The sequence below is a fragment of the Vipera berus genome (assembly GCF_964194415.1).
Source record: "Vipera berus genome assembly, chromosome: 3".
Classification (NCBI taxonomy): domain Eukaryota; kingdom Metazoa; phylum Chordata; class Lepidosauria; order Squamata; family Viperidae; genus Vipera; species Vipera berus.
Window position 1 is genome coordinate 173,802,014 of NC_138204.1, and position 22,768 is coordinate 173,824,781.

Here is a 22,768-nt window from a genome sequence, read left to right on the forward strand (position 1 = left end):
TCAGACAACTGCACAAATATTTTTATTCTATTAAATAACTTAGTGAAAAAATAAATGTGAAAGTATATTATATTTACTAAATGCTCTTGCCATTATTTCAAATTACTCTATATCTCAACATATATATTTTTCCCATTTTGGCGTGTGAACTTAACATATACTTTTTCATCACTCTTAATACCTTGTTTCCCTTGTTTATAACTAGCCATTACTTTTTGTAAAAAGCTGTACAAATGTATGAAATGTGTATAATGATACAAATGCAATTAGTAATATTTTCTTTTATTTCTTTTCCTAAGCTAGTAATTTTAGCAAATGTGTTCCTTTATTTTGAACATAACCTTCTAAAGTTCTGAAACAGAGAGAAAGAGGAAGGAAGGAAGGAAGGAAGGAAGGAAGGAAGGAAGGAAGGAAGGAAGGAAGGAAGGAAGGAAGGAAGTTTCACATATTTCTTAAAATTGATTTGAAATAAAAAATGGTATTTGAAAAAAGGAGGGGAGGGAAGGGTTTGGAGTTTGAATTTTTGGTCTTTTTATATAAGTTCTAACAATAATAATAATTTGCATCAGAGTTTTTCTTTTTCTTTCTATGTCGTATAAGATACATTTTGGTATTTGATTTCAGTGAGGCATTTAAATAAAAACATGGTTCATTATAGCCACTATCCAACATTCATTTATGTTTTATATATCTCTTTCTCCAAGAAATCTGACAGATTGAAAAAGGCTCTCTATTTTATTTAAATTCATAAATAAATTTGTAAGTATACTTTAAAATATGTTTTATCTAAATGTTAAAAATCACAACACCTTAAAAGGTTGTGCTTGCTTCAACATAATTTTAGATCTTGCACAACCACAATAGCTCTATACTACTTATTATAGCATATACTTCAGTCACAGTAAAAACTTGTTTTAATTTATTAAATCATCAGCATCTTTTTTCAGGCTACACAGAACCCAGAGAAAATTGTGTATGCCTTAATGAGAATTATTGTGTTCACACAAGGTTCAAACACTTCTTCCAAATTATTTTTGACAGAACAACCTTAAAGGATAATCAGTAATTAAGCATAGGCATGTAAGGTTACCTATGCATTCTGTTATATAAATGTTAGAATAATGAAAAGATGAAGGAAACTTATTTCTATGTGTTTCTTCCTTTATATCTTGTGGTGCTCTTCCATTTGGATAAATTTATATTAGACATAAGTGTGTGCTTTATTTGGCAAAGCATTTTGAATGCATTGTACAAAGGAAAAGGGGATTCCACGTAGTATGAAAGGAGGAGAATAACCTCAGACCTGACAGTACCAAAAATACAAATAAAAAGAGACACTAAGATGGAAACAAAATAGTGTCATGGATTTACATGTGGGGGTTTTGATGAAAACTAGGGCTGGGTTTTAAATCAAAACTCACCATCTCAAAACCACTCCTTTTCATCCGCCTGCAGGACTTGAGGTAAGTACGTATACGCTTTCTGGCACGCTCTTGATATTCAGGGAATTGTCGCCTGCATGAGTCAATGATAGCCTGGATCTTTTCTTTGGGCTGCTTAGAGATTGGGACCATTCGGTCCAAGTTTTCATCTACAAACAGCCTGACAAACATCTGTTGGTAAGAGGGAGACAGAGGAGAAGGATTTGGAGGGGTACTTGGTTTCTAAGCTTCCTGTCTCAGTTACAGATAGGAAGACTGCTTTTTTAAAATTTAATTAAAAAAACACAGTGAAGAGCTTTGTGATGGAAAGTCAGAAATGTTAAGCAACCAAGGATTTTATTTTAGGACTGACAAAAGACAAGAAAAGATAAGATTATAGTGTATAGAAATCATGAGGAAAATAAAACATAGATTGTAAAAATAAGCACCATTTCATGTCTCCTATTAACAATGTGCTCTGATTGCTTTATTGGTCTGTAGAACCCTTATCTCTTATTCTTCCCCTGTTGTGAACATTTTTTGGTGTGTGTATTGTCATGCAAAATTATATAAAATTTGAAAAATAATAGAAAATAGCTGGCCAGTGGAATCAACAACCCAGAAGCTCCCTCCCTACTGCCTTCATTTGCTAGACAGACATACACACACATACATACACGTGCACAATACACAGCTGAAATTTCTCCTATAGATGATGATTAAATAGCTAAATTAGATGAACTTGGTATCTCTTTGAAAATGTCTATTCCCTGTCTATTCAGAAGTGAGCTCCATTCAGTTCAGTGGGGCTTACTCCCAGGCAAGTGAGTATAGGATTGCAGCCTCTATGTATCGTCAGTAAAAAAAGGGAGAAATTCCCTTGCATATTTTTTTAAAAAATACACTTGTTTAATTCTCACATTAACCTATAAACATATGCCCCAAATAATAAATAACTAAATAAAATTCCAAAGGACACAAGAAGAATCATATAACTCACATTAAAAGCTTTCAGGCGCTCAGCTTCAACCCCATCAGATTCATTGACTTTCTCAGCATCTTCGTGATCATCATGGTCATCATCTTCTTCTTCTCCCCGGTTTAGGGAAAGGTCTTCTGCACCTCTGTCCATGTTTTCATTTTTGCCAGAATCATAGCTTGAATAACTATGGGCAGGTGACTAGAATGAAAGAAATTTCATTTTAAGAAACCTGCTTGAAGAAAGCATCTGCCTTGCTTTGGAAGGGAAGCAGGAGAAAGAGGAATAAATTCATAGATATATTTCTCTTAATGCTGCACGATCCAATCTGGGTCAGTCACTGGGACCAGAGGTTTAGTCTTCCGAGCTCTCAGACTTGTGCTGGAGCCCATCCTCAGGGAACCTCTCTACTGGAATGTGGACTATTTTTCTTAATCACAAATAAATACACACACAATTTAACATGCATATCACACCTTTATAAATGCATAAATTACTAATTGCATTAACTTTAGAAAATATGAACAAATCAAGTGACTTTTCTGGACATAAAGCTAAATTGAATGTGTAAGAATTAATGGAATGCTCTAGTTGAATCAAATCCAAATTGAGGCAAATTACTAACTACCTTTAATAATTGAGAAAGCTTCAGTACTTATAATAGATTTTTACTACATATAACTAATTTTGCCCCCAAAATATGTGCAAATAATATATGTCTGTTCCCTGCATAACTTAAAGTTTATCTGTATTGCAGTTTAGACATAGACATTTAAGAATTGTACTGTATTATAAGAAGCAACTTTCCATTTTAAGTTAGATTTCCCTTTGTTTTCCCTTTCTTTTTCTGTATAATGTGAAAATTGTCTTTCTTATCCATAGAATTTCCACTAGATAACCATAGTGCATCGAATTCTGTTTGGGGGGGGGGGTTTGCCATATTACATAAAAGAAACACATTCTTTTCTTAAGGAAATGGAGAGGTAAAGATCAAACCTAAAAGATCATCAGAGCTTTGGGGATGTAATGGAAGTGATCTAAATAAATTGTTCTTACAGTTAATAGACAAGAAATAAAAATGCAGTATTAAATACCCTTGAAAGGTCATGCCAGACCCAGAATGACAAGTTTGTCCTGAGGGACATCAGGATTATTTTTTTTAGCTCTGCACTGGGAGATGATTTTGTAGACTTGGGATATTTTTGTTTGGTGAGAGTTCTATAGAAATGTTGGCAGTAGCTATCTTAAGAGAAGAAATAAAAGGAGCTGTGACTGCACTACAGTGACTGGATTTTTACTACTTTCTCTATTAAAAGATAGAGAGAAAGCATACACATATCCCTGAAGGTGATGTTACTGAATCACTTTCTTGCATAAGCTGGTTCAGTTTAGCGGTGAAGGTACTGGCACAAGAAGCAAGAGATTGTGAGTTCTAGGCCTGCTTCAAGGCATGAAAGCCAGCTGGGAGATTTTGGGTCAATCACATTCTCTCAGCCCAACTCACCTCAGAGGGTTGTTGTGGGGGAAAGAGGAGGCAGAAGAATTAAGTATGTTTGCAGCCTTGAGTTGACCAAAATAAATAAAAGGCAGAAGGGAACATTAGGGATATGAAAGAACTACCTAACTCTGTTCTAGAATTGGATCTAATGTTCTGGAACTACCTCATCCCACAGCATTTTCATGGGAATTTGTCACTTGTGCAATTTCATTACTTGGAAAATCTGCAGGATCCTCCACTACATTGGTTTCTTGTCCATTTATTTCTTTAGACAGACTCTTGGTTCCATTTGCATTATTATGGTTGGTCACACAGTCAGCCAAATATTTAGACTAGATTTGGCATTTTTATCCACCTGTTGTGTCCTTCCCAAGGATCTGGATTAGGTATGTGTTGTCATTTGATGATGTTAAAAGGATTGTCTCAAGATGTAAGCTGTTTCATGTAAAGCTGCCTTTTGAAATTGTCAATGCCAATGATTTTCAAGTGGTGCTGCAGTTGTTTTGGGATTGCACCCAGGGTGCCTATTTTATTGGTATATCTTATTATTAAAAGCATCTTTCATACTGTTGGGTTTCAGAATAATGTACAATTTTAAACTTTAATACAATGGAACTATAAAATATCAATAATTGAATAATAAAGTTCTAGGAGAAACCTCAAAACTAAAATGGATTAAAATATCTGAAAATGGAAGATGTGGGACTAAACTTTCTTATCCAGTGTTAAAAGGATGATATTATAGGCCCCTAAGGATAACATACTATGAGTTGTCAAAGCTGGGGGGAAAAATTCTTATATTTATACATTTAATTTTTGCTACTAAGAACACCTACTAATTTCTCAAAGGAAAATCTTAAACATATAGAACCAGATCAGTCTACACTAACCTGGCATTTTTGAGAATATTGGCTTATAACTTCTGTAATTGAAATTGTATGCTCTGAATCACAAGAACTAGAAACATCAACTCTACTATACAAAAGGAATATGACACTGAATTTTAGATGACCCCAAATGGTAGTGTCAGCAGAATTATCAGCATATGAAAATCCTATGCAGTGCCCAACTTTATAACCGTTCTGTCTAGGGTGCAGAAACCAAGGTTGGACATTCCCTCTCCAGTTGTTATGTGCATGTGACTTGTATATATTCCCACCAGAAACCACACCCCAAAAAGCATAGGGGAGGGAAGAAAAAGCATAGATTTATATTCATTGCATTAAAAACTAATAAAAATTATTAGATATAAAAGAAAATGCCCAATTTGCAAAATGTATGGATTTTTGTCTACATATACTAGCTGTTATTTTTTTACACATAAGCTACACTCATACTCAGAAAAATACATGTACATACACAGAGCCCCTTCTTTCCTTTGAGCAGAAGTAGCAAAAAGAAGAGGGGGAAAAAGTGGAGGCTGAACACTCCAACGAGAAGAAAAGAAACAGAACAAAACTTTATGAAGATTAGATCAGGGAATTATAACCTATCAAGAAGAAAAAAAAGAAGCATGGTTTACTTAATGTCTGAATAGAGATATAGAAGAACCTGGATGACTTGGTCAGGAATTGGAAGAAATCAGGCTCCAGCTTGGTTGTTACTTTGAAGGAATTCTCCAGAGATTTCCAAAGTTGTAAGCTAGGCAGGGAAGTCTCAAAAACATCCTAGAAGATGACAGTGGGAAACCACTTCTACACTATTTTCAAGAAAATTACATGGGTATAATCATAAAGCCACCAGAGGTCAATCCTGAACTGAAAAAGATTTAACATTTACTTAATATCAATGGGACTGACATTCTTTGTAAAGCTCACACCATTATGAAATCCCAGGTTCTAGGGAAGTTGAAACATCCTGGAAAAAGATAATGGCAAGCCACGTATTGTTGGCAAGAGAATATTATGAGGGAGAGGATGGATACTTTGTTAAATCTAGATCAAATTATCCTAGTACTATGGAAAGAATGATATGCTGTCAGGCAAGAGAGTATTTCCAAATCAAAGAAATCTGGCCTTTCCCTCCATATTTCACTGTGTAGTTATGTATCTGTAAGGATATCTAGGCAATAAAAAAAACAGGGAGATGAAGCCGCAAATAGTTGGCATAATGGCCATTCTGACAGAACAGATAAAATCATGCATTTGAGGTTCCTTGACAGCAAAGATATTAAATATGAAAGTGTCCCTGGAAGAAGGCAGAGCTAGTAGTTCAAGAAACAAAGCCTATTATTGCAATCACATTGTTATTAATACTTTTTCTTACTTTTTGTTATTTTTGCCAAAGTATGGGGAATGATTGAAGTGTATTTTATCCAAAAGGATATAAATATGTTTATTCGCTGATTCATGTAAATATTTATTTTCCTGACAAATTTCTAGGCTGCCTAACTCTGAAACAATATTGAGGAACTTTAATTTATTAAAAGACAACTAGAATCATATGCGATAAACAAGTTATTATCATGTCAGTAACTTATGGCTACAGTTTCTTATTTGGTTAAAAATAAAGATGTTGCAAAGGAAAGTTAAAAGGCAGAAACCTCTCAAGAAGATTTTGGGAGATGTTAAAATATGCAGGAAGAAACAATGCCACACAACAAAGTGTTTCCAAATCCATGAAGTAACTGCTTGGAAAGTGAATTGTATTAAGGATCCGAATATTCAATAGGGGAAACCTTTTCCCCACAAGGAGTTTTCCCCCCCCCCCAGATTAGAAGAATAAAACAGCAAACCTGCAATAGTCCCATTTAGGAGATAAAAGCAAGTGTAGAACTCATCTCACAAGCAACAATGAACTGCCCTTCCTTTATATCAAGCTTCAAGATTGTATGGAAAACTTTATATGTACATGTGTACCCACAAAGGTTTCCTTGAAAAAGAGCTACCATTTTTGAAAAGGCTGGTTCAAAGAGGACTGGCTATTTTCTGAAATCACAGCACTAACTCCAGAGAGAAAAGACTGTTCTCCACAGCTTGTATGATGTGTTCATTGTTTGTTTGTACCACTTGAACAGAGCTATAAAGAGATGGTAAAAATGGTTTTTAAAAACTCTAATAATGCCCTGAGCCAAAACAAAATAAGTAACACATCATAATGAGAGATGAGATGAAATGAAATGATGATAAAAAACATTTACTTTCTTGTATATCATAGGAGTCAAAGACGTACTAAAGAAGAAGAAGAAGATTGCAGGTATGAATTAATTATTTTTATGTAAACTGTATAAAATGTAAGGCAGATAACTTGTCTCTGAACTGTGATTATCAGAAAATGAGTCTAATGCAAATAGTTAAAGTTAGAGATGAACTGAAGATTTACTGACAAATTGAAAAATAATCATTACATTCCAGTGATATCCACCTGAGAGTTTCAAATAGAAGTGTTTTACACATTTCTAAGATTGGCTGACTTTGCCAGAGATCCTGGAAATGGCCAATGGCAATGCATAAAAAGGAATTCAATAAATTGTGTAAATTGATACACTGTGGAAAGCATTACTAAAGATAAAATTGTCAGATATATTATGTTTCTGCAAAATTAGCATTTACAGTATCTACAGTATCTATAAGAGCCTTGGTGGAGCAGTGGGCTAATGCCTCCTTAAGTAACACCAGCTGCCTGCAATCAGTGCAGGTTTGCATCCCACCAGGCTCAAGGTTGACTCAGCCTTCCATCCTTCCGAGGTAGGTAAAATGAGGACCCAGATTGTTGGGGGCAATTAAGCTGACTTTGTAATAATGCCGCTTGGGGGGTGTATGAAAGCCCTAATAAGCAGGCATATACATAGAATGAAGGCTACTGCTAAGCTTGTAAGCCGCCCTGAGTCTTCGGAGAAGGGCGGGATATAAATGGAATTAAAATAAATAAATAAATAAAATAAATAAATATTAGAAGTCTTTAAGAATGTCAGCATATATGTGTAGGGATGATGAAGCCCACAAAGACAACTTGTTAATGACCAAACTTAAAACATTAAAACATGTATGTTAAAATTTTAAAACAAATTTCAACAGGCTCTACTCTAGAAATACCTTATGAACACAGAAGCACCTTACCTTGCTTCCATTTTCTTTTGCCTCTTGCTCCAACTTAAGATCAGATGCTAGGATGTTCTTGTACTTGCTCTTTCCATCACTGTTTGGGTCATCTAACCTGTATTCTGAAGTAAGCTGAGCAGAAAAGGGGCTGTCACTCAGGTTCAGAGGCTGTTCATCTAACTCCAGAGTTGTTTTACCATTACTATTGGCTTCTGCAACTTCCCTGCAGTGTGTTCCACCTGAAGTGTTGGAACTGCGTCCTGCAGTTTCATTGCCATTAAAACTCTCTGCAGCTGAATCATCTACAAAACACATGAAATTACAGGTGCTTAGTGCCATGCCATGAACATTGTATTCAAATAAATATGCCAATTTCTACTTGCACAGAATGTTCAGTGTTACTTTGTTTTTTCACTTGCACTATAACTAGAATGTTATGCATGTAGTGTGAAAGTATAATGTTACAAATATATATCATGTAACCTCATATAATACTGGTTTATCTTTCATTATCCCAGTATTTTCAAGAGTATCAAGGATAGCTCACAACAATCTATGAAATGGACATATTTAGTAAATTCAACCAACCAACATTGTGAACTGATTTTGGTGATGGCACTTGATAAACTAAATCCAGAATAATGATTTATACGGAATTCCTACAATTAATAATTTTATTGTGTGAAATAATAGCACCTGCCTTCACTGAGTTACACTGCAGTCATATTATTAATAGCATATATATTATTAATAATTTATATTATTGTCTAATTAAATATACCAGGAAAAAGTAAAGAAAATTCCACATCAGTGAGTTAGGTCAGTTTTCCTTTACTGTTAAACAGTATTAAGTAACTTAAAATTAATATCTTACTACATTGTGCACTGACATAAAATTACAGACCAATATTATGCTTATAATAATATTAATATTATTAATTGGAACCAGTCATAAAACACAAAGTCAAGTGGCAGCATAGCTTAGCAAAAACAATTCTGTAATTTAACTGGAAACAAAAAGTGAATAAAGAGTATGTAAAACTCAAATAATTATAAAAATAATTTTACTTAATTAAAAGTGTTTTTTGGAAGTTATTATTATTCAGCAAATATTCAAGCATTTGGACATATTTCAGAAAATAGTTATACATAGGTGAAGGATGAAAGGACAAAAATATCAAAGTATTTGTATGTCCATCCTACCACTGGCTGGAAAGGGTAGAACAGCACTGAGGCATTGATCATAGCACAAGAACAGGCGCTAAGCACCAGATCCAGAGAAGCAGGGACCTATCACTCTAGAAAGAACCTGGGGTATAGACTATGTTGGGGTAAGCAACCTTGGCTCTTTTATGACATGGCTGGCTCAGGAATTCTGGGAGTTGGAGTCCATGAGTCATAAAAGAGCCAAGGTTTCCTACCCCTGGACTATGCAAACAGGCCTTAGTGACTAGCCCTTTCTTGTTGCAGATAAATTAGCTAGTATTTTGCATATTAATTATCAGTTTTATCAGTTAGGGACAGAAAGGTGAGGGCTGTAATACTGTACCATCCAGCGATGGAGCAATCACAACTTTAAAAGGCAAGTCATTCCACTGATTAATTGTTCTCATTGATAGGAAATTTCTCCTTAGTTCTACGTTGGATTTCTGTTTGATATATATCCACCCATTATTTCTTGTCCTGTATTAAGGAATTTTGGAGAATAGGTTGATACGCTCTTCTTTGTGCCAACCCCTTCAATATTGAAAGACTGCTCTCATGTCACTCCTAGTGCTTCTCTTTGTTAGACATCTCCAGTTCCTGCAAACATTTTTCATATATTTTAGCCTTCAGTCCCCCAATCATCTTTGTTGCTATTCTCTGCACATTTTCCAGGGCTTAACATTTTTTTTGTATTATTGTGACCAAAACTGGATTCAGTATTCAAGTATGGTAGTGTAGTATAAAGCAGCACCAATACTTCACATGATTTTGATACTATTCCTCTGTTCATGCAGCCCAGGATTGCATTGGCTTTTTGACAGCTGCAGCACACTGGTGGCTCATGTGTTTAAGTAGTTATCCACTAGGACTCCTAGCTCCTTCTCACAGTTAATGCTATTGATCAAGGTACCACCTATTGTACACCTGTGCATTTGGTTTCTCTTGCCTAAGTGTAAAGCCTTACCTTTTTCACCACTGAATTGCAGTTTGTTGGCTAAGGCCCACTGTTCAAGTCTGTCATGATCCTTTTAGAGCTTGAGCTTGTCTTGTGTTGGCTATTCTCCTCAGCTCAGTGTCATCTGCAAATTTGATGAGTTCCCCTTCTATCATCTTATCTAAATCATTTATGAAGATGTTGAAGACTACTAAGCCTAAGACAGAACCTTGGTGGATCCCACTGCAGGCTTTCCTCTGTGTAGATGTAGCTCCATTAAGGATTATACATTGAGTCAGACAATTATAAATTCATCTGGTGGTGATGCTGTCTAACCCACATTTCAGTTCAACAACTATTTCCAGACAAGAAGAACCAGACAAACCAGCTAAATTGATACCTTGGCAGGGCAGATATTGCATCATCCTTGGTGATAATATGATGCTCACAGCTTCCTGGAACCTGGATTCTGCTTTCTAGGCTTTTAATGTATTTAGATCCCTGCACTGTGCAATGTTTCACTATTTTTATTATACCGGTTCATACTGTTCTCTGCACTATTAAATTTCGCATTTAAAAGCTCAGATCTCTGCTCTGCTCTAATTTAAACAAAATTTCAATTCAGCTTATTGTACAAGAGATGGAAAAGTATAAATCTTTGATAACATATACCTATTGCCTGTAAGTTTTTTTTAGAATCACACAGAAGTTACTTAAAAAGCATGTGATGGGCTATATTGATGGACTATATTGATCTGATTACAGCAGTAAAGAAATGATAGCTAAAAAACTCTAACCTCATTTTCAGTTCACTACCTTTAGGCAGTTTTACAAGAAGTATAAATTGTGTTTTATGATACAAGGAAATCAATATAAAGCTCAATAGCACAATATTTATTTCATATCTCATAGTACATATTTCACCTCTGTCTCCACAGAAAACATTTAAACACCATTATGCAAAACTCATCAGGATAATCCACAAGCATATCCCTTTTTAGTGTGACTTGCACTAAAAGCTTGCATAAAGCTTAGTACTTTGTACTTGCATATTTTTTCTATTCTTTTCAAAGCTTGTTATATAGCTTCATAAGCTATATACTAAATGCAAAATGGATCATTTTCTATAGGTTATGAAATAGACTGCATAAACATAACAATTTGAAAAATTATAGCAAATATTTAATTTCTTTACATGATGGAAAGATGGGTTTATATTTTACATACTGTACTGTACTGCATTAGAACCACAATACACATGAGATTGTTATTCTATTTTTTTCTTACAATTTACCTGTCCCCTTATTTTCTTGGGAGTTCTAAATAAAGTCCATATATCCATAATAAAATAATGTCTAAATCTGCATGGATTGCTCAGTGTTTTTATAAGCTGCAGTACAGTTTTCATTTCTCCAGATTTCCTAACTTCCTTTTTAGCCTCAATGTCATGGCTTTTAATAAACCCATAAATAAATCTTACAGGTACATATGTGATGGTTAGTTTGAGAGAATTTTTCCCACTGTTTCTGTATTAAATAAAGCTCGACTAGTGAAGATGCAGATATACCACACAGAACTGCCTAATGTCATTTGTGGGTATGGGACATTCTTCAACAAGCTTTAGATGGCTCTGAGCCAATAATGCACTCTGGAGGAGCTGTCACTTACTGTGAATTCTGCTCTTTAATTTAAATACCAGAATCGGTGGCAGGTCAATTCTAGCATTGCTGATACAGCAACCCCTAGGCGAAGTCCAACCTTTTTCTTACATTGCACCCTGGGATTAGCTTGGCTCCCTCTATGTTTCTCCACTGCACAGTAAGAGCTAATTTTTCCTGCATGAAGTAAGAGATGTTGTTGCCATGACAACACATTCTAACAGTGGGACTACTGACATTAGTTGAAAAGATTACAGGGAGGCTGTATCAACCTTCAACCAGGACTATTGGTTCTTCGTCTAAAATATAATTATCCTAAGTTTACCGCAGTCTTGGATTATCTATTCATTTTGCTAAGGATGATTAATTAATTGGGAATAAATTTGACAGATATATTAGAGTATTGTTTACACAGATATTGGCCCCACTCTGAGTGGATTTTATTTTGAGCGCAATATAGCTCCTTTTTTTACATATTATAAATTACGTTATACTCTTATATCCTACAAACCACAAACCTCTGAGGTGGAGGACAAATTAAAATGGTCAAGTCCTACATCTGATAGGTCTGCATGGTTGTCTGAGTGCAACATGCAATTCCCCATGTTGTCTGTTGACAATATTGCCAATGCCCTGCCTGAGCTTTGCTATGAAGAGATGGCTTAGGCCATTTGTACTATTATGCTGATGTGCCCTTATCATTGCAAATGATGGCTGCAATGATTAGTATTTATGCACCATTACAGCTGATGTCTTAGCTGTAGCCTTCCCTAAACCAACTAGATTTTGAATAGATAGATAGAATATCTACATTGATGTTTGTGAATCTTAGTTATTGAGCACACTCCTTGTGCTCACTCCTAAACCAACTAGATTTTGAATAGATAGATAGAATATCTACATTGATGTTTGTGAATCTTAGTTATTGAGCACACTCCTTGTGCAGCCCTCCCTTGAAAAGAATCCAAAACTTCAGTGTGGGATCATATGGCTGTACATCTCCATTGATTACATGCCAATTGGATACACTTCAAGATACCGATAAAGGAGAATATTTGTAGCTAAGGGTTGAAATTAGGGGTCATTGGTGCTCTCTGAGCTTGTTTTCTTGCAAATGTTTCATTACCCAAACTAGGTAACATCATCAGTGCTACTAAGGAGTGTTGTTTGCTGTTAGTTTATATTCTGGTGGCTTGCACTATCAGTGTTGGTGGGGGTGCTCTTAGAGATTCTTTGGTTAAGCTATTTGCTGTTGGCTCTTTGGCAGTTTCTTGATTGGAGTATTGTTTACTTAATTGTTGCCCTGATGTTAACCTTGGAGTTAATCTATGCTGAGTTAATCTATACTTAATCAGCATTGATTAACTCCAAGGTTAACATCAGACCAACAATCAATCAATACCCCAATCAAGAAACTGAGTCCAATTTTGCTTCTTACTTTCTTGGTGTTTATCTGCTTTTTATAAATTAATTTAGATTATATTCTAACCCTATAATAAATGGCAAATCATTGCTGCAAAAAAATTTAAAAAATTATTTAAAAAATTATTTGAGCCTTTCCTTTTATTTTCCAGGATTCAGTTTCTCTTTAAATAGGATGCAGAATCTATATGTGGAATATTAAATAACAAATAACTACACAATCAAGAAACACACACACACACACACACACACACACACGTGTGTGTGTGTGTGTGTGTACATATATTTAAAAACAACAAACTTCTAAAATCTCTTGGGATGAGTGTCAGAAATGGAATCTATGAATCAATTAGCCATTTTTTCAACAGTTTATGAAAGGCTACAATTCTTACAATTAAACAATTATAAACTCACTATCACTAATAAAACAAAATATAAACATGATTCACCATTAGTAATTTGGAGCAATGCTTTAAGGACTTGCTGTATTATGCAAATGTTTTGTCTGGAAACGTAAAATTGACAAAATCAATGTTGAGTATAGCCACCAAGAGAGATGAAGGATCATTATTGCACTAGGGGTTTAAATAGTCTTCACAATATTATCTAGACATAACAATATTTTGATAGAACAATAGCTGGGTGGCTTCATAATCAAAATCATACATGTAGAAAAGGACTTAATTTCTATTTTGGGGGGAGAGGTTTCCAAGGAGCTGGAAAAGGAGTTGTGTGGAAAACAAACAAAATAAAACTGTTTGTACGAATCACAATGTTTACTCATTCAGAATGAGTCCAATATGTATAAATGTTCCTTGCATATTTTTTAAGTAACACCAACTTTGTTGTCTTAGCATGGAATAAATGATGGTGTGTTTGGAAAAGTGACCAAGCAGTGGAATCCTAATTATATCAAACTTTTGCATTTGATTTCTGCATTCCTATCAATTGCTACTGCTATGGGATAGTCCCTGTTGCAGCAGATTCTGAAAAAATATAGATCCAGTTCAGTGGTGGGATTCAGACATGTGAACAACCGGTTCTCTGTGTGGATGCCACTTCCGGAAGTCCATTCTGGGCCTGGGCAACAAAAATTAGCTACCGGTTCTGCCAAAGTGGTGTGAACTGGCTGAATCCCACCACTGATCCAGCTGCTTGCTGCTTTATATGGAATGAGACATATTAAGAATTTAATTTCCCAGGCCACATTAGCAAGAGTGACTGGCCTGGCTGAATCATATAGCTTCTGTTATTTCTGAATTTGTGCACATCAGCCTGTTTCTCCTCCACATTTGACCAGAGTAAATTTTCAGAAACAGAAAACACTGATGATGTTAACTAGTTTAGGTAATGAAACATCTGCAAGAAAACAAGCAAGCTGAGAGAGCACCAAAAACCCCTCACAGAAGACAGGGGTTAACTTCTTTCTTTCACATTTCCAATTCACTAGTCACTAGAGAACTCCATTCCCCCAGGCTTCAAGCCAGTCTCAAATCTTTTCATAATTTTTTATTTATTCTGCACAACCTTTTCAGCATATCACAATCTTCTGTAGCTTCCCCCCCCCTTAACCTTAACCTACACATAAGATGATCTTCCTTGACCTCAAGACAGTGGTGGGATTCAAATATGTGAACAACCGGTTCTCTGTGTCGATGCCACTTCCGGAAGTTCATTCTGGGCCTGGGCAACCAAAAATTAGCTGCCGGTTCTGCCGAACTGGTGTGAACTGGCTGAATCCCACCACTGCCTCAGGGTCATAGCTTGGGTGTAGAAGAAAGGCCACTTGTGTTCTATAAATTGAAAAAAACCTAAAATAGTGCTACATAGTTGTCTGCAGGACAAAATATGTAAACCTGTTTCATACATTACCAATTGCTTCTGAGGCAGAAAAAGCTATTGGCACTGAAGATAGAGGTAGTAACTAATAATCCATTAATAATACAACTGTAAGGCTTGTTATACATTTGCATGATCAGTTATCCAATCTTTATTGCACTCAAGAGTAGTGACCTGTTTTTGGTTTACTGACAATACAGGGTGAACATTGTGAGCACAGCAATTATTATGACAACAAGAGCTGTTGTATAATAATGACATCATTGGACATGTCCATGTTGTCTTATCAGTTAACTTTGTGGATCATGAGGTCCTACATTTTGATCTAATCTGTATGGCAAAATAGAAAGCTGGCAAAACAAGTAAGTTAAATCTTCAGATTATTTCACAGATTTTTCACTGACAAAAAACACACACACACATGGAGCATTATTATCAAATTTTCTCATACTTTATTTGTGTGATTATATTCAAAGGTGCCAAACATGTTACGTTGATATTTTGACACAATCCAATCTATATATCAAGTGATTTATAGCAACTTAAAATAATTTCACTAATATCTGTATTGGATGGTGTGAGTTTTTAAGATGAACAAATACATTTTTTGTTACTGATGCTTTCTCTATGTCTAAAAATGCTCTCTGCCCTGTGCTCTGTGAAACCATCAGGCTATGAGGGTAAGTAGAGATAAAAAATTAAAAAGTTTTGTTACAGGACAGAATCTAATTTTCTTGATGATTATGCATGTAATTTTATAGTTACAGAAAAATTGGCATTTTCATATTTCCAGCATTCCAGTCTGAAAACAAAAATCACCCAAAAAAGCAAGTGTGCTTGTTTTTTATAGTCAACTAAACAATACTTCAGGGATTTCAGAATACATACTTTAAAAACTATATAGCAGTGGTCTGTGGCCTATTAGGAACAAATATAGATGAAGCAAAGCTTCATCTATATTTGCTCCCCAGTGCTAGCATCACCACCTCTGCTCCACCTCAGATTGTCAGGCATTAGATTCTCATAGGAGCCCGTACCCTACCGTAAACTGCACATATGAGGGATCTAGGTTGCATGCTTCTCCCATACCGAGTGCCGCATTGCAGAGTGAGCGCCTGTTACTCGTCCCAGCTTCTGCCAACCTAGCAGTTCGAAAGCACGTAAAAATGCAAGTAGAAAAATAGGGACCACTGTGGTGGGAAGGTAACAGCGTTCCGTGCGCCTTTGGCGTCTAGTCATGCCAGCCACATGACCACGGAGACGTCCTCAGACAAGCGCTGGCTCTTTGGCTTTGAAACGGAGATGAGCACCGGCCCCTAGAGTCGGAAACGACTAGCACGCATGTGCGGGGAAACCTTTACCTTTACCTTATACTGAGCAGAACCTGCATATGTGCTTACATCTTCCATCAGTGAAAATAGATAGGAATGAAAAAGACTGAGGTGGATAAAACAAGCATATAGCAACCCAATAACTTTCCATCCTTATCCACTCACTGTGGGGAAATAGGAAAATTTATATACTATTAAAACTCTTGTTTAACATTTAACTGGAGAAACAGTGCATCATAGGTGTTATGTATTGGGCTCAATGGTAATACCACGTGGGTTGCTGGAGCAGCTAACGGCTCTCCAGCAACCCAGACTACAAGTCTCCAGTGCTGCTATTGGCTGTTCCTAGGCGGCAATGGTTGCTTCAAACCTATTGACTGCCGCCTAGGGGCTAGACTATATATTGCGGCTAGTTACAGCCCAATTCTCAGTTCAGATCTTGCAAGCAATAAACCATGAGCTTTCCTGAACTCACTTGCCTCATCTTCATTCCTGTGCCAAAGAACCCGCTACACAACACTGGCGATAAAGGTGGGATCCTGCTTCCCTGAAAAAGAGCTGAAGTCTTAGAGGGGAAGGCAGCGCACGCTGGAGGGAAAAGGCATTTCCCCCCCCTCCCTCAAGGTCGGCTAGCAAGCTACGCTAGCGACCTCGTGCTCAGCAGACTCATTCCCTGAGCCTGGGAAGCAGGATCGGAAGAAATTGCAGGAACCAGTAAGAAACAGAATGCCAAAGGTCGGAAGACTTCGAGAATTCGATGTGAAGCATCCAGAAGAATGGCCATCTTATTTGTCCCAGGTAGAAAACTACCTCCGGGCAAACCAAATCGCGGACGAAGGCCTCAAGGCTGCAACGCTACTCTGCCTCTGCGGCCCAGCAACCTTTGATTTGGCCGAGAACCTCTTCGCTCCGACGCCAATAGAATCAGTCTCCTATGTAGACCTCAGGAAGAAGTTAACCAAACATTTGATGTCTGAAATGGCCTGGCATTTCAAGTTTGACCAGAGAGTGCAGCAACCCAGTGAATCAGCTTCAGAATTCATCGCGGGCCTGAGGCAGGCCGCACGCCTTTGCAAATTTTCGAACTTATAAGAGAGACTACGAGATCAGCTCATTTGTGGCCTACGGAACTGAACACTTCAACAAAGACTCTTTACCAGACCAAATTTAACATTTTCAGAAGCACAAGACGAAGTTTTGGCCGATGAAGCCACCGGGGGTGCATTTCAAGCAGTCCAGCCCGCCAAAACGACAAAGCATGAAAAAACGGTCCACCATGAGGACACCAAATGCCTCAAAGAGGAAGGAAGAACCAGAAATCAACAAACTTCAAAAGCAGCCCAACACGCAATACCACAACAGCCAGCAGCAACAGAACACTTACAAGGCAGTTCTCTTACCTAGATGTAAATGGTGCAGCGGCAGCCATTTTCACGCTGATTGCAGATTCCGGTCAGCCACATGCAGAGCCTGCGGCCAGACACATCGCAGCGGTTTGCAGAGCCCACCAGAGGGACCAGCCACCCAAACACCAGTTGGAATAATTGACTAGGAGAGGTACTGGGGCCCAGGGTCCAGTTAGTGTGGGGGTTTTCAGAACTTGTAGAAGCGTGTGCCGCACTGGGGCCTGACGCCCCTTCAAACCTAAACTCAGACTCCTGGTAGAGCTACAAGGAGTTCCTTGTAAAATGGAATTCGACTCTGGCTCTGCAGTCTCCATTATTTCTCAAGACACTTTTAATTTCATGTGTAACAGTAACAATTGGGCCAAACTGAAGCCCTCAGACATAATTCTAAATGACTTTCAAAATGCTCAAATTAAAGTTAAGGGAGAAGCCACCTTGACTGTAAAATTTAAGGGGTTTTATGGGCACCTGGATGTCATAGTAGTAGGGGGCCAGAGAACAAGTCTCATTGGACTCGATTGGTTTGATGCCTTAGGTATTCAGATTACTGGTATCAACCGGGCACAAACTGCAAACCTCTCATCAGTATGTGAGGACTATGCTGACGTTTTTGATTCTGCCCTAGGAACATACACAGGCCCGCCTATCTCATTCAAGCTAGACCCCAACATAGTACCAATTAGGGTTAAGCCTCGAAGGGTCCCCTTTGCCTTAAAACATAAAATTGATTCTGAACTCGACAAGCTTGTAGAACAGGGCATTTTACAGCAAGTTGATGGGGGGGGGGGAGTGGGAAACTCCTATAGTCATCCCACTTAAAGCCAGTGGGGAAATTTGCATTTGTGCTGATTATAAATGCATTCTAAATAAAGCCCTCAAGCAACACGCGTACCCAGTTCCAGTGGTCAACCACATTTTAGTCTCCTTGCAAGGGGGTACTATTTTTGCTAAACTTGATTTAGCACAGGCCTATCAGCAATTGCCAGTTGATGAGGCCACAGCTGCGGCTGAGACGATCGTGACTCACAGAGGGGCTTTCAAAGTAAAATGCTTACAGTTTGGAGTCAGTGTTGCCCCAGGCATTTTCCAGGGAATAATGGAACACACACTTAAGGGCATTCAGGACGTCTGCCCTTATTTTGATGATGTTCTTATTGCTGGGGAATCCCCAGAACTGTTAGCCAGCAGGCTCAGAGCTGTTTTACAGAGGCTTCGTGAAGCAGGCCTCAAATTAAAAAAGAGCAAGTGTAATATTGGGGTTCCTTCAACAGAGTTCTTGGGATTCAGAACTGATGCTAACAGCACTCACCCTGCTGAATCTAAAGTGAAGGCCATTAAAATGGCCCCTAGGCCCAAATCCAAAGGTGAGCTACAAGCATTCTTGGGTCTCCTTAACTTCTATCACACCTTTCTACCTCATAAGGCAGCATTAGCAGAGCCTTTGCACAGGCTTTTAGATAAGAAAGCTCCATGTAAATGGACTAATTTACATGAAAAAACTTTCCAGGACTTAAAAGCACTATTGTCAGAAAAGTCCACTGTAACTCGTTACACAGAGTCTAAACCAGTATGTCTTGCATGTGATGCATCTCCCTATGGGGTCAGGACAGTTTTAAGTCACTTAGAAAAGAATGGAACACAGGTTCCTATAGCATTCTACTCAAGGATGTTGTCCTCTGCTGAGCGCAACTATGCTCAGATTGACAAAGAGGCCCTAGCCATTGTTGCTGGAATTAAAAAATTCCATGACTATTTATATGGCAGGGACTTCATGGTCTTTACAGACCACAAGTCACTGTTGGGACTTTTCACAACAGACAAACAAACCCCCCACATACTGTCCCCAAGAATGTTAAGATGGTCTATTTTTCTTTCTGCATACAATTTTAAATTGATTCACAAACTGGGCAAAGAAATGGGCCATGCTGATGGCGTCAACAGACTACCACTGCCACTAATGGAACCAGACCCAGCTCCTGCTGCCAGAATTCTGTCCATACAGGACCTGCCTGAATTTCCCCTCCATGCTGGGGACATTGCTGCTGAAACAGCTACAGATAGAACACTTAGTAGAGTACTTTCATGGGTATACACGGGGTAGTTGGATAAAAGCCCAGGTTCTGAATTTCAGAATTATTTTGTCAGAAGACATGAGCTTTCTGCCCACAAAGGGTGCATTTTATGGGGAAACAGAGCCATAATTCTCTCTTTCCTAAGAGACAGGGTCTTACAATCATTACATGAAGGCCATCCAGGCATTGTCAGAATGTAAGCTTTAGCAAGAAGCTACCTTTGGTGGCCTGGCCTTGACAAGGACATTGAGGCACAAGTCCATGGTTGTTATACATGTAAGCAATCTAGGCCTGAAATGCCACACGCTCCAGTTCACAGGTGGGAGGAAATGCACACTCCCTGGTCTAGAATTCACATAGACTACGCTGGGCCCTTTCAGGGCCAGCTCTTTCTCATAGTGGTGGACAGCCACTCCAAATGGCTGGAACTAATTCCAGTCCCTAACATGACCACTGCTAGGACCATCCAGGTGCTGAGAAAACTCTTTGCCACACATGGGTTGCCAGATGTCTTAGTTTCAGACAATGGGGCCCAATTCACTGCTGCCGAATTTCAGACCTTCCTTAGAGCAAATCTCATCAGACATGCAACGTCTGCGCCCTTTCATCCGTCTTCTAATGGTCAAGCTGAACGCATGGTGAGGAAAATGAAGGAATCACTCAAGTGCATTGTAACAGGTGACTAGCATCACAGATTGGCAGATTTTCTACTCTGCCAGCATTCTACGCCCTGCACTGCTACAGGCAAAGGTCCTGCAGAACTGCGTTGGGGGAGGCGATTGGTCACTAAACTGGACAGGTTGCATCTAGATAGAGTGGCAGCAGAAGCCTCTCAACCAAAATCCCCTAGGGGGCTGCAAATGGGCGATTGGGTTTGGGCCAGGAACTATGGTCATGGGAATCTGTGGGTTTCTGGTAAAATTACCAAAGCATCTGGGCCCCTATCTTATGAAGTGGGGCTGGAGGGAGGGCAAGTTGTCAGACGCCACATTGATCAACTCAGAAAACGGTTTCCAGAACGGTCACTAAGTGAGGACTGCATCATAAGTCCCTCCCAAGGTCCTCAAACTTGCGGCCAAGCTAGTCCTCACTTGGACTCTCAGGACTTTTCCTTCATAACCGATGAGGAACCAGATGGAGAAGTGGGGAGTCCAGGAATGCAACATGGATCCCCTGAAGGAGCAAGCCAACCGGACTTCAGCAACCGCTGTGCCAACTCTGCTGATCAGTCTGACTCTGGGGTGGGCCAACCTGGAGAGGCCAGCCAGAGAGCATCTAATCCCCTTGACTCAGGAGCAACAAGGGACATGGGTCTACCCAGCCCACTGGGTAAGGTGGTAGACCACAAAGTGACTGGAACTCCGAGATGTTCCTCTAGGGCACACAAGCCTCCTTCATATCTTGCTGATTACATTGTAAAATAAAGATCTATAGTGTTGTTGTATTGCAACTTGCCACTGTACTACAGAAACTGGGAGTTATGATGTTAACTGTCTAGTGTGCTGTCAATGAAGGCCTATTCATTCAGATGCTGTAAGTTAACCTTGTAATCTATATGGGTTTATTTTCTATTACTATTATTTAGGATTGTTTTGATAATGAATCTTGATAATTGTATTAAGACTAAATTGTGTTACAATATTGTCTGATCTAAGAGGGGAGGGGTGTTAAGTATTGGGCTCAATGGTAATACCACATGGGTTGCTGGAGCAGCTAACGGCTTTCCAGCAACCCAGACTACAAGTCTCCAGTGCTGCTATTGGCTGTCCCTAGGCGGCAATGGTTGCTTCAAACCTATTGGCTGCCGCCTAGGAGCTAGACTATATATTGCGGCTAGTTGCAGCCTAGTTCTCAGTTCAGATCTTGCAAGCAATAAACCATGAGCTTTCCTGAACTCACTTGCCTCGTCTTCATTCCTGCGCCAAAGAACCCGCTACACAACAATAGGGCAAAACCTTTTTCAACCAAGGTACTTCAAATGGGCCAACTTAGAGAATATGACCAAGATCCAGGACCCATGACTCTTGTGGAACTGAAATTTGTCAATTTTTATAAAACATTTTATGAGATAAAAATGATCATAAAGCATTTTATGACATAAATGTAAAATAATCAACTCCTGATGTTTGCCTATGCTGTATACTATAGTTCAATCCGAGTTATTTTCAAGACAGATACTTCTCTGAATATCTCCCTGAATTTTTAAGAACTTTTTAAGTACTTTAGAAGCTCTGCCATCCTTGAAGGCATTGAGGAATCTGGTTCTGAAATATATCTGAAACAATGACCCAAGGGGGTCAACAGGTTGTCTAATACAGTTAAAAGAATTAAAAATAAATAATTTAACAGCAATAGGAACCAATAATATTGCAAGTGTAATGCGAAAGAAGATGTATATCTAGACAAGCATACTAAGCTTGTTAGTATCCAATGTCTTGTTTTGGTGACAGAAAAATAGTTTTTTTCTGTTACTGATAATTCATGTAATGAATATGGCTTTACTGCATGATCTATACATGCAGCTTTGAAAGGCCAAGCACAATCACAATATGTCTGAGTAAACAGAAATTCATGGAATTCATAGGTTCCTGAATAAAGATAGTGAGGGTCATGGTACACAAAATATTAGACACAAAAATGCAATCAATTCACATTTAAGTGTGAATTTCTTTTTAATAAATTAGAAGATTCTTAATAGTTGCAGAAATCAATACTTATTGATTAAGTATATAGACTGGCAGGGAATCTTTACCTTTTTATAATACTGGCAGACCTCTAGTGGCTGTTAAAATAAATGATTCTGTTTTTCTGTAATTTTGTATTTGAAATGTAAGATCTGCAGGAGGAGGAGAAAGGTAATACATATATACTAATGCACTAAAGATGTTGTTTAGTATAGTGCTAATAAAGTCAACATAATTAACAAAACAATTTCCTACAAATTATAATGCTACATCATTAC

The 22,768-nt window shown here is 38.0% G+C and overlaps 1 protein-coding gene across 3 annotated transcripts in view; it reads right to left on the reverse strand.

Moving 5' to 3' along the window:
• Positions 1 to 22,768, reverse strand: part of NOL4 (nucleolar protein 4) — a gene marked incomplete at both ends in the record, with an annotated part of 145,519 nt that overhangs the window by 24,806 nt on the left and 97,945 nt on the right. For 2 of the 3 annotated variants that reach the window (XM_081323499.1, XM_081323498.1), the window contains 2 exons: positions 2,422 to 2,601; positions 7,957 to 8,240. In XM_081323499.1, coding sequence (XP_081179625.1) covers positions 2,422 to 2,601; positions 7,957 to 8,240 — 464 coding nt within the window. Of the gene's footprint in view, positions 1 to 1,421; positions 1,614 to 2,421; positions 2,602 to 7,956; positions 8,241 to 22,768 lie in introns of all 3 variants that reach the window. The other variant, XM_081323497.1, reaches the window with a different exon arrangement.